The sequence below is a fragment of the Neltuma alba genome, unplaced genomic scaffold, assembly GCF_004799145.2.
Source record: "Neltuma alba isolate B1F8T4 unplaced genomic scaffold, ASM479914v2 tig00003082_pilon, whole genome shotgun sequence".
NCBI classification, from domain to species: domain Eukaryota; kingdom Viridiplantae; phylum Streptophyta; class Magnoliopsida; order Fabales; family Fabaceae; genus Neltuma; species Neltuma alba.
This window is the reverse complement of record NW_021633133.1, coordinates 38,980-52,443: the sequence shown is the minus strand read 5'-3', so window position 1 is coordinate 52,443 and position 13,464 is coordinate 38,980. Positions and strand designations below refer to the sequence as shown.

At 35.8% G+C, this 13,464-nt stretch overlaps 1 protein-coding gene across 1 annotated transcript; it reads right to left on the bottom strand.

Annotated features, from left to right (window-relative positions):
* Positions 1–8,700: 8,700 nt before the first annotated feature.
* LOC114740235 (protein SIEVE ELEMENT OCCLUSION B-like) lies at positions 8,701–12,373 on the bottom strand. Its single transcript, XM_028928355.1, has 7 exons — positions 12,161–12,373; positions 11,971–12,060; positions 11,447–11,853; positions 10,653–10,744; positions 10,071–10,204; positions 9,465–9,947; positions 8,701–9,354 (listed from the first exon to the last, which is right to left on the bottom strand). Exons 1-7 carry the CDS (start codon positions 12,371–12,373, stop codon positions 8,701–8,703), a joined length of 2,073 nt encoding a protein of 690 aa, XP_028784188.1.
* Positions 12,374–13,464: the final 1,091 nt, after the last annotated feature.

The following is a 13,464-nucleotide window of genomic DNA, read 5'->3' as shown; positions in this document are numbered from 1 at the left end:
CTTCATTGCTTATCACCCAGCAGTGTCGTGTCCCACTCCATTCGGGTGACTACAAGGAAGATATCTTGTGTGTCGTGATTCCCATAGATGTGTCTCACATTTTTTTAGGATGCCCGTGGCTATATGACCATGATGTCACTATCCAAGGCCAAGCAAACAACCACATCTTCAAGCATGAGGGCAAGACCATCTTACTTCGTCCTGCGAAGCCTGAGTACAAAGCAAAAGGTCCTGCCCCCACGAAAGGATCCACCTCTAAGCTTATTAACCTTCACCTCCTGATAGAGAAGTAGTTCATAGAAGAAAGTAGGGAGGTTGATGTCATCCTTGCTGTCGTTTCCAAGGTCATTTCTCCTTCTGCACCAATACCTGACAATTTTCCAAAAGAGGTGTCCCAACTCTTGGACGAGTTTAAGGATGTTGCACCTGAGGAGTTACCTCCTGACTTGCCACCCATAAGGAACATCCAACATGCAATCGATTTTGTTCCAGGATCACAGCTCCCCAATCTTTCACACTATAGGATGAACCCTAAAGATCGGGAAGAGCTCAATCGACAGGTTAACGGCTTGCTTGAGAAGGGCTACATCCAGCATAGCCTCAGTCCTTGTGCTGTCCCTGCCCTTTTGACTCCGAAGAAAGACGGCTCATGGAGAATGTGTGTTGACAGTCAAGCCATCAACAAGATAACCGTCAAGTATCGGTTCCTGATCCCTAGGTTAGAAGACATGCTTGATTTGGTGTCTGGATCTAAGTGGTTCTCCAAGCTCGATCTTCGCAGTGGTTACCATCAGATTTGAATCAGGCCAGGAGATGAGTGGAAGACCACGTTCAAGACGTAAGATGGACTATACAAGTGGCTCGTTATGCCATTGGGCTTAATGAACGCCCCGAGCACATTCATGCGAGTGATGACGCATGTGTTGCAGCCTTATCTAGGAAAGTTTGTGGTTGTCTATTTTGATGACATTCTGGTTTTCAGTAAATCCAGAGATGACTACTTGCATCACCTTAGGTAGGTGCTCCTGACCCTTCAGAAGGAGAAGTTATATCTTAACCTACCATAGTGCTCCTTCCTGCAGAGTCAAGTTACGTTTCTTGGATTCATCGTCTCAGAACAAGGCTTGTCCGCAAATCCCGTAAAGGTTTGAGCCATCCAAGATTAGCCAGAACCACAGACACTGCATGAAGCACGCAGCTTTTATGGGCTAGCGTCCTTCTATCGGCGTTTCATCAGAGATTTCAACACCCTTATGTCTGCAATTACTGACTATTTGAAGAAGGATAAGTTTAAGTAGACTCCCACAGCCTCCATAGCTTTCAGCACTATTAAGAAGAAACTCTCGAGTGCTCTCATCCTAGCTTTACCTGACTTTCACAAGTGCTTTGAAGTTGCTTGTGATTTCGGGGTTGGAATTAGAGGCGTTTTAAGCCAAGAAGGCCACCCTGTCGCTTACTTCAGTGAGAAGCTTAATGAGGCCAAGCAAAAGTACTCCACGTACGACAAAGAGTTCTATGCCATTGTTTGCTCATTGGAGCATTGGAAGTACTATCTCCTCCCCTAACAGTTTGTCATCTACTCAGACCACCAGTCTGTCAAGTTCCTTAGCTCCTAACAACACTTGAATGCCAAACATGCCAAGTGGAGCGAGTTCATTCAAGAATTTACCTTTGTGGTCAAGCACTGCCCAGGGGTAGAGAACAAGGTAGCTGATGCTGTTAGCTAGAGAATCCACGTTCTCAACACCCTAACAGTTAATGTTGTGGGATTTGACAGGCTCAAGGACGAGTATAGTTCGTGTCCTGACTTTTGGCATCATTTATGATGAGGTTAAAGATGGCAACCGCCAAGCTTATGTGAATTTCCTAATCGATGATGGCTACCTATTCCGTGGGTGTAGGTTGTGTATTCCCTGCACATCACTACGCGATTTTCTCGTTTGGGAATTACACGTGGGAGGGCTAGCCGGACACTTTGGCATTCAGAAGACTATGGCCATGGTTGAAGACAGGTTCTACTGGCCTTCCCTTAAGCGTGATGTTGCTCGAATCCTTTCCCAGTGTCATACATGCCATACAGCAAAGGCAAAGAAGAGGAATACTGGGTTGTACACGCCTCTTCCTGTTCCTGAGGCACCTTGGAAGGACATTAGTATGGATTTCATGCTTGGGTTGCTAAAGACAGTGCGAGGGCATGATTCTGTCTTGGTTGTAGTTGATAGGTTCTCGAAAATGGCACATTTCATCCCATGCAATAGGACTATGATGCCTCACATCTGGCCAAGCTTTTCTTTCAAGAGGTCGTGTATCTTCACAATCTACCTACCACCATCATCTCTGATAGGGATGTCAAGTTTGTCAGCTATTCCTAGAAGACCCTCTGGAAGCTCTTTGGTACACAACTGAAGTTCTCGTCTGCTTTCCACCCTTAGACTGACTGACAGACTGAAGTGACTAACTATAGCTTAGGTGACCTGCTCCATAGTTTAGTTGGCGATAAGCCTGGTAACTGGGATTTAGTCTTGTCTATAGCTGAATTTGCTTACAATAACTCAGTCAATAGATCCACTTGTAAAAGCCCATTCCAAATTGTCCAGGGTCACAACCCAAAGCAGCCTATTGACCTTGTTCCCCTTCCCCTGTTTGCTCGCCCTTCTGAGTCCGCCGAGACCTTTGCGCATCGCCTTCACGATATTCATGTTGAGGTTAGGTGGAAGTTAGCTTTAAATAATGACAGGTATAAGATAGCTGCTGATGTCCATCGACGTCACCAGGAGTTCGATGTTGGTGACCTTGTCATGGCTCGTATACGGCCTGAGCGTTTCCCAAAGAGGCCTTACAAAAAGCTGCACGCCCACGCCTCTGGCCTGTTTTGTGTTTCCAAGAAGTTAGGGCCCAATGCATACTTATTAAAGTTACCTCCAAATATGTTTATTAGTCCAGTATTTAATATTGAGGATCTTGTTCCTTACCGAGGCACTTTCGAGCCGCCCCCTTTGTGTTCTGATGACTCTGCAGGTACTCAGACTCACTAAGCCCCAACCCCACCCATGCTAGAGTTGCGCCTCTCGCGGAAGCCATTGACGCCGTGATGGATGAGTAGACAATTCTAACTCCAGCAAGTCCCGTCAGTCGTTACCTCGTTCGTTGGAAAGGCTGTCCTGATTCAAATGCTACATGGCTCACCGAGGACGAGTTTCGTCATGTGGATGTTGCCCTCCTCGACAGCTACCAGCTTTCTAACTCTCCGGTGGCGAGTTCTTCGAACCGGGAGCCAAATGATGCAGATTTAATTAATTAATTTTCTTTTGTTAGTTATTTATTTTGTTAACTACCCATTAACCCATTTATTGATTTTGCATTTTAATTATTTTATTTAAAATTAGCTTATAAGTACCCTAGGTTTCTATCGTGTAGGCAGACTTAGCTTTTGATATATCAGATAGTTTTTTTCCATTCCCATTCTCGTTTTTGCTCTCCCTTTCTCTCTAATATTCTTCTCTTCCCCTTTCTCTTTTCTGTTTTACATTAAAAAAAAAATCTTAGACTTTTCAAAATAGTTTTAACTAAAATTTAGGGATTTATTGTTATGAAGGGTAAATTAGTAAATAAAAGTATTTTAACATAAATTTTGATTAAAAAAATATCTTTTAAAAATATTCTTAACAAATTTAACAATTTGAATTTAAGTGTATGTTTTTAAAATAGATGGGAGGTTTGTATAATTAAGACAAAGTGCAAGGGAGGTTAGAGTATTTTATTCTAATAAGAAACCAAAATAAAAATTTTCATTGACCAGCCCGTATATATAATTTTCAAAAGAAAATTATTAATTTTTTATTTTAAAAATATAGGATAATTTTTTTAACATCAAAAATTCAAAATAAAAATAAATCTGAAGGGAGGTGAAAATAAGGTTTCATCCGCACACAAATTTTCGCTTATCAAATTATGCAAATTGGATTCCCTCCGGGTACCAGGTAGTTCTTGTGAAGAGAAAAACAAAGAGAAGTGTTCATGGTGGGCCCCATTAAAATCATTAAATCCTTTTCTCTTTCTCTCCCTATGCTTTACGAATTACAAGAGAATCCTCCCCTAACAAAATATCCCCATCAGTGGTGTTACCAATTGAGTTACGCGTTCATTCGTCCTCTGCTATTTCATTCATGCATCTCCAATCACATAATGAACTTCCTCCGTGTTTTACATATAGGTCTCAATTCTGAGTTATAAAGTGAGATTGCTAATTTTTTCTCGAAATATATCCTTGTAAAAAATTAAAATTACTATAAGATGTATTTTTCAAGGAGACATTTTAATTACAGACATATCTAGAAAGCAAAAGCTACACATCACTCAGGTTTCAGTGATTTGTCGCTTGGCAATGTTCAAAAAAACAAATTGAGACCTGCATATATACTCCTCTGATCCTATTTATAAGTTACTTCCAACATATTTCACATAAGTCAAGAAAAATCTTAAAATTCATCAACTCTTATTTAAAATTCAACAACTTTCTAATTTTATTCCTATTTAATATACACTATATCTCATGTAAAGAAAGTCAAAACAATAATAAATGAAGGATAAAATTGTACATCCATATAAAAGATTTTTCTGAGTGCCTTATAAATAGGACAAAAGAATTTATTCTCTCTACTTTATAAATACAACTAGAAGAGTGTGTGTATCAAAGTAGTCTATTGATTTGACTCGATGATAGGCTGAGAGTTAAATTCGGAAATAATAATAACAAAGTTCAAATCTCAAACGATTTTCAACAACGCTTCGTCTAAGTGCAAGATAAATAAAAGCATGCAATAAGATACTAACCAGACAAGAAATAGGCCTCAGTATATGTGTTGGTGGCTCGAAATTGCGTAGAATAGCCTTCTCATGTTCTACAATCTGTGTGTGCGCGCATATAAAAAATAATAAACCAATCATTATCTCATATATATATATATATATATATATATCAGATCATGAAGGTTAAATATTACGTACCTTGGGGGCCGCATCAGTATGACCAATGAGCAATTCATAATCATTGAGACAACGCTGAAAAGAGCTTCGACGGTGAAGGATTCTTCACAATTAGTCTTGTCAACGTCGACATGGAACTTATTGCAACGGAGATCCAGGATCTGGCTATCACTTAGGGTTAGTGGTTTTAATAATTGCTTCGATTTCATCTTTATGATCTATTTTCACTCCCAGAAATCTGCAGGTTTCCCAGAAAGCGATGTGATGAACTATTCATATATAAACCTTCTCAGCTCAGTTAGCTCAATTAATGTTCTTTTAGTGATATATATGTAAACAGACAGACGGAAACACAGCACAAGCACACATTTTTATCATATTATAATTAGAGTTTCTTTTTTGAAGTCGGATCCTTTGCTTTTGGGAAGGATGAGATTCATCTGTCTTTAACTTTGTACTGTGTCAGACTCTTCGAGAAAAAGAGAAAATTACAAGTACTGAAGGTAAATGGCATGGGAATATCTTGTCAACAAGGTAAAGAATATAATATTTGGTATATCCTGGAAATTTCTCCCTCTTTAAGTAAATTAAATATTATAGTGTTGATGCATGAGACCACGCCTAGATGTTTTCTAGACCTTATTAGATCAATCAAAAATCATTTCCTAAACACCCCCCTCATAACGCCTTACTATCATATGGAGTCCACACTTAACTCATTGAACTTAGGTCAAATTTCTTATACTCATTTTGCCAAGTTTTCTAATCATATAAGGTCATATGTCCTATTTTTAAAATATTATCATTAAACTATAAATTCATATAGAAAAAAATAGGACACATAATTAATTACGTATAGCCGTGAATCCCATATTCTTGAAGACATTAGGATCCCATGTTTTTCTGCTAATCTCCCTTGTCATCTTATTTATTTGATCTTCTTTCATTTGCATGTATAAAAATGATTAGTTTAAGATAAGGAAAAAAAAATTTATGAAGGACTTATAAAAAACACCAGAGAGATAGAGAATTTTAGTTTGTGATTGAGAATCTTCTTTAAAGCAAAATTTTAAAGGTTTTAAATTTTGATAAACTTAGGTAGTTTTAAATATAACTCATACAACTTTGATTAACTAAGTTGTTTTGAGATAATTAAGTTGATGGGAGGACACTCAAAAAAAAAAACAAAGAAAGAAAGAAATTCTGCATCTATATGTACGTAAAATTTTACACTCCGGCTAGTTCGTTCTTGGGGAAGAGACTATGAGTTTTTCAGCAAGGGTCTTGACTCTAGAGTCTTTCTTAATATTGAAAACACTTTTGGAATAAGTAACCCCCAATAAACTTAAAATTGCTTGAATTTAATTCCATATGAAATAGTTATGGGTTAATATTGTGTATAGTTGTTGAAATTTGACATATTATTTTTTCTTTTAATTAGTTACTGAAATTTGATATCATTTTGGTTCGCCTAAAAATATTTTTGTTCTGCAACCGTGCTTTTGGTTCTTGAGACAACGTGTCAAGGATCAAAATCACCGATGTAAAGCTTTTGGGATTACAATAAAAGAAAAGATCAATTTTCAGAAACGTAGCTAAAGGTAATACTAACCCAAAACTTAAATCATCAGGCTTAGTCCTTGGTATGGGCAAAAGAAATGGGCTTATAGAGACCTCGCATAAACTATGAGCCTAACCTGATTATATATGAAGCACGTGAAGATAAGCGTGGTGCTTAAAAAACCACGTTGCATGCACAGTAGGAAAAAGAAAATCTCACTTTAATTAGCTGTTTTCCACCAAAGTGCTTTTGGGAGACATCCGTATTGATTGCAAAATTTGTTGGCTTTTATTATTGGGAAAATTTGGTTTAAGTGCCGCAGTACAAAATTAATTTCAAAGAGCATCCAAAACTTTCTAAAATGTCACTGCAGGACTAAAAAGGCAACCTGATATTAAATCCACAAAAAAAAATGATGCTATTCCCCCTCATAATAAAAGTGGGAGAACCCATTTGCAAGTGAGATTAAATAATTTGTAATATACATACATATATTTACAATTAGAATTAGTCCATTTACCACATGAAGAAAGTGTCTGTGAGTGAACAAATGTGGAAGAACATATTTGCAAGTAGGACCAAACAATTTGCAACATATACACATTTATTTATAACTAGAATTAGTCTATTTACATGTCACCTCCTTCACCTAAAGAAGGTATTTATGAGTGAACAAGTATGGGAGAGCCCATTTGCAAGTGAGACTAGATAATTTGCAACATACATACCTTTATTTACAACTAGAATTAGTCCATTTACATGTCATCCCGCAATAAGTATTATGAGATGCAATAGCATCATTTTCTTTGTGAAATTAATATTAGTTTGCCCCTTGGTCCTGCAGTAAAGTTTTAGAAAGTTTTAGAGGCTTTTAATTAATTCTGTACTACGGTCTTTAAATTAAATTTTCCTTTCATTATTTCAATGTTTTGTTGACCCCAAGCCTTTAATCATATGCATAACGACAACAAACTGAACAAAGAAAGAAAAAGAAAAATTCTCCATCAACACCGCCTTTTTTCCTATTACAAATTCTTTGCTGCCACCTTCTATTAATAACTTTTTCCTTTGTATATTATTGTGTTGCCTTCTTTTCTCATGCCACATAATATATATTAAATATGGATAGAATTAGAAAATTGTTAAATTTTAAGAGCTTAATAAATTTTAAGATTGTTTTATAACAAAAGATTTATGTGAGTTGGGTCTAGGTACTCACTAGAGTCAGAACATATTTTCATACTTAGAGAATGTTATAGAGATACTTACAGATTACCTAACAATAAGATCCTCATATCAATAGCATGATTTAAACCTAGGATCTTTTAAGTTATGAATCGACTTCCTATTACCAACTAAACGAACTTTTGTTGGCATCTTAAAATTTTTTTTGATAAGTATAAAACATGTTAAAAATAACTTATAAATAAGATATACTAAACAGGGTCAAAAACAAGCCCAGTGGAACGCGATAAGTGGCCGGCACTTAACAATGAAGAAAGAACAAAATTTCACTGATGAGAAGCATGGGAAAACCAGTTCTTAATTAAGTCAATGGAAAAGGAGCTCCATATTTCCAATTGCTTCTTAAGAATCACAGGCCTGAGTGAACAAATTCATGTGAAATAATCATTTAACAAGAATTCAATCACAATTGCACAATTAAATAATTTTATTCTAAAAATCACTTGGAAACCTATTAAACATACAATTGACACATTTTAGTCACAATGAGATGTTAAAAGCTCAAGATTATGCGCAAAAAGTGATAAGAGAATTGGGAAATATCAAAGACGTCCATATTTCTAATTATTTTTCACAATTCCATTTGAGGATATATATATATATATATATATATATATTATATCAGATGTCAAATCTTTGTCAAAAGAAAAACAAGTTTCCAACATGCTAAAGTAAAAGGGCAAAATTATTACTTCATAACTCGATTATTTATTGAAGTAAACACAGAGTACATGATAAAATCCATACAAAACCAGACAAGTACACATGACACAACAAACAAAAGTAGTACACACTATAGAGGTTCATATATAAAAGACACAGACATTTTATTCATTATTTATATCATAGACAACAGAAAGCAGTGCAGGCAGCTAGTTCATCCATCGACGCATATTGATCATCAATGATCATGGAGTCCATTTGGCCTTCAGAAGTGGGGTTCCAATCTCGCCGTTCAGGTTCGCCATTGGTGCTTTGTGAGAATGGATCCCATGGCAACAGTTGTAGCTAACTGTTTCAACTTCCATAATCTTCTTCTTGCAAGAAGGCTCAGGGCAACTGATAGTGAAAGGAACTCCTGATCGTATATTGCTCAATTGGAAGTGGAGACAAGGAGGAGGAACACTAGCCTTCTTTTCATTGTAATACTTTATAAATGCATTATCAAAGCCTTGAAGAACTTGCACGTTCACTTTCCATTCTTCGAAAGTCTCCAGTACGTTCGTAACCACGGAATCAAACCCTATTACCAGCACATTGGGGCCCTTGCTCAGAAGGGCCCAAGCTTTCTCGTTCTTGTATGACAATAATGTTTCGATTTCTTTAAGAACAGTGTCTTGCTCATGATCCTTCTTTTGAAGTCGGCTTAACATCGAGTTGGTGATGCTGGCCCAGAAATTGGATGCTTGATCATGCTTTGTTGTGAAGTTAAAATGCTCGATTATGGCGTCTGCTTGCTTGATGATGGGGTCCTTCTTAATGGAGTCTAACAGTGTACCAATCCTCTGGGTATTAGCAACGTCAGTCCCTCCATAAATGAAGATGTACGTCTCACTCTGAATCTGCAGATCAAAATATTTTTCATGGTAAGTTAATCATAAAAATTAAAGGACGAAGTTGTTGCAAGGAGTTAAAAGTTTAGGGACTGAATACATAATCGATTAATACTGACCCATTTTCCAATGTCTGGGAAAACTTTGGTTGCTTCATTCCAAAACCACTTCCATTGAAGGGAGAGTCTTTCTTCATCCTCATGTCGAAATGGGAAGGCTTCAATCTTCCAAACGAAGATCATGTACATTGCATTACGGTGAATGACTTGACCTCTAGGGTTTGTGACGACCACAATAGGCTTTCCCTGGTAATGCCACTTCTCTTCTAATACCTTCTTGCCTTTAATCACGAATAAGTTCTGTAAGACGTACCATGGCATGTTTGATTTTAGCTGCTTGAACTTTTCCTTCTGATCATCAGTTATCTTATGATCATCTGTTTCCTCCACCACAGGAACCCATAGGATTTGGTAATTTTGTTTCTCTTCGTCTTTTTTGAATGCCTCATGGACAGATTTCAAAGCCCAAATCTCGTCTTCGATGTTGTCCAGACTAGAAATGAACAGCAAAAGATTCTTCGTCTTCAAAACATCATTGCTTACCTAAAAAAGCACATTTCATTTAAACTTTGTGACTACTATGATAATTAAAAAAAATTCTTATTCTTGTATTTTTTTTTTATATTTTAAATTAATGTACTGAGTGTAAAATTTTGGAGAAATTACCACTTTCTGAGTAGTGTTATCGAAGATTTCGAGCTCAGTAATTTCCCTAGAGAAGATGAGAGCCCTCAAAAGATCCACAATTCCAGAAGGAGACTTAAACACATCCTCTCGCCATGCTTGGTCTTTCTCTTCATCTGAAAATTTCAATGAAGCTAGCATTGTTAGCTTTGGGGGAGAGAGAGAGATATATATATATATATATATATAATTATAGGGAAAACGACAGTTTTAATTAAGTCCCAAAACTTCAATTTGATAACATTTTTGTTTCAACAAATTTTTGTTAAAAAAATAAGTTGCAAGTATCAATTCAGAACGTGGTCAAAATGAGAGTGTCAGTTGCAATTGGACATTTATGTTTTCTAAGTAACTCGGTGATCTGCAATTAAAACTCCTGATACTTGTAAATGTTTGATAAGCTGTCAGTTGCAATTGGACATTTATGTTTTCTAAGTAACTCGGTGATCTGCAATTAAAACCCCTGATATTTGTAAATGTTTGATGAGCTTGAAAAAACTTGAAAATAATAATTATTGAAAACTTGAAAAAAAAGGGTTCATAAAAGCAGTTCTTTTCTATAACCTTCTTCACGTTGAATCGCATTCAACTCATTATTCAATCTCATGAGAACGTGATTGAGCTTCCCAACAACTTCGGATTTGATGTTCCAATCCCTACATCAATTCGAAAAATTGGCACATAAGGTAATAGAACTTCCCAAACAAAATGACTATATATATCATTAGAAAGAATCATCTGATTTGTAACTGTAAGCATACATATAAGTGTTTCTTTTTTTGGCCAAATACATATGAAGTCTGTGAAGGGATAAATATTCATTAAAAAAAAATAAAAAACAGTCCTTAAAAACGGTATGTAAAAAGCTTTGGATTCATCTAACGATGAAGAGCGCAAGAGAAAGATAGAAGTGGAATCCATTCTCTTCACCTGCTCTAAAGTCATATCAAATTCCTAACATAAGAATTTGGATTCTTTCCCAATATAATAGCGTGTTTATGTGTACACAAGAATATATATAGGATTACTTTATTTTCTGACATGACACATTGGGACCAAAAATCTTTTTTTTTTAAAAAAAGCCCTAATAGTTGTATTAAGAAAACAAACAAACAATTATTCATATTATTAATTACAAAGATGTGACTCATATCTTACGAAAGTTGTAATTTATAAGCACATATATAAATACTTTTTGAGCTTTGAAATATGACCTTATGCTGATAAAGTTTTGAGACTCAAAGACGGCCCATCAAAGCCTCTATTTATCGCTTTGCTATTATCCCTAGCTACGAGAAGAGATCTATATATATGTGGACGAAAGACTAAAGGTGATGAAATAGAACTGAGATACTCACAGTTCGGTCATTCGATTAGAACAAGTAAGTAGGGCCAAGATTGCCCAATAAGCATAGAGTTCTCGAGGAGCATGATACAAAGTTTGGCTAGGAGACTTGTCAGCGATCTTCTTCTCCAATGTTGAAATCCCCTCAATAAGTTTGAATGAAATATCCACCAACGTGTTAATGAGGTCTAAGTTGTTCTTGCTAGGCTTGGCTTCTTCAGCAAGCCTGAAGATATGGAGTTCAAGAGCATTTTCCTTGGTACGTTCCATGAGAGAAAGACGCCATGTTTCGCCGAAGTCCAAAGAAAAAGCCGAGAGAGCTATCACTGCCTTTGCGTCCCATGAGTAGCTTTTAAGCTTCTCCAGAATTCCCACCACTGTTTGGTGTGCCGTAGATTTCTCAAAAGGCTTGCATGTCATCTATAACACCAATTTATTAGTATCCAGTCTCTTCCATTCGACCTAACTTGTTATTTTTTTTGGAAAAGACAGATCTGAAAAGTGAATATATAAGAACAAGAAATGAAGAATAATGACCTGACAAGCAATTTCTTTGAGGGTACTGAAAGGTGGCATGAAACTGGACTGTGGAACCTTGTCTTCCACAAGTTCAACAGCTTTGGGACGCTGTTGGAATAATACACAAACAAATGATAGTTAATTGATGAATAAACAAACAGAAAGTAATCGTAAGAAAAATGGGGTTTAAGTACAAGTAATTAATAACCTTGAGATCGAGGGAGGTGCCGATGTGAGTGGAGCTCTTGACAATGTTGGAGACAACATTGTAAAGAGACCCGATATCGTACTTGGGGGCCTGCGAGTCATGGATTCCGATGATGTGGTTGGAGATGGCTTCATCAGTTGCAGTGAAAGGGTTGATCTTATCCAACAAAGATGAAGCTGAAACGACGAGCTTCTTATTCTGGAACAGCTCCATGTCTGCAAGTGTGGTGTGATCTGAAAGAAGAAGAGAATATAAGAAGACAATTAGTTGCTGTGCTCTGCTTTGCTGCTTCTCATGGCGTATTTATAGGCCATAAATCTCATGGGGAAAAAATTCTAAATAATAATAAATTAATGAATATATGATAAGAATCGAATGTGAACAATTGAAACTAGCCAGGTGGATCTGATATGATGAACGAGGGAGAAGATATGAATCTAATGAAGCCAACCTGCTTAGGTATAGACAAAGTTTATATGAAGATATCGTGATTTGGTCTGTCTAATCGAAGATGGAAGATTAAATATAAGTTAATGATATTTAATACTCCCTCCAATCCTATACGTGAGAATTAGATAATTAATTTATAAATACTAAGAATATTAATTAAGTTAGATATTAGTTTGAAAAAAAAGTGCTAGTTTTCCAAAATTACCTCATTTAATCATTTACGTTGAAACTACTCCATCTCATAAAAATTGTTAATACGGTCCGTTAGTAGAGATAGTTTGAGGGGAATTATAAATTTGAAATATAAAATAAATTAAAATATTATAGTTAATACTAAAATAAAATTTTAAACTAATACATTTAGGATTAGAGAGAGTATTTTATATTATATTGGATAGTCTGTATAAAGTTCAAAGGTAGAAGATGCTTTTATCTTGCTTTTTCTCTTAAAAAAATAATAATAAAGTACTGATATTTACTAAAACAAAATTCACTGTTAATTTGAAAATGCCATTTATATGGACGGTCAAAAATTATAATAAAATAAACAATTATTGTTGAGTAATAATATAATAAATATAACAAATGTTATATATATATATATTTTTTAGCACAAATATTATACTTATTTCTTGTAAATAAAGAATCTATTTTGATGAATTTTACCAGGGCCCCCTTTCTACGCAATCTACAAAGTAATAATAAAGTCGTTGGGAGTTGGCGCAATTGCAGGGAAGTTTCACAAATGAGCCATATTTCTGCTGTACCAACGCTTATTCTTATTATCATTTCAATGCACATGACTAAAAAAAAATAATTTAAGAAAATCAACACAAATTGATTATAATTAATCA

Bases quoted from the DNA above. Each gene is read 5' to 3' on its own strand.
- LOC114740235 (XM_028928355.1), bottom strand. From the start codon at position 12,373: ATGGAGCTGTTCCAGAATAAGAAGCTCGTCGTTTCAGCTTCATCTTTG. The intron at 10,745-11,446 runs GTGAGTATCTCA...GAATTGATGTAG, and splicing joins TCTAATCGAATGACCGAACT to GGATTGGAACATCAAATCCG. The intron at 10,205-10,652 runs GTTATAGAAAAG...TGAAATTTTCAG, and splicing joins TGCGATTCAACGTGAAGAAG to ATGAAGAGAAAGACCAAGCA.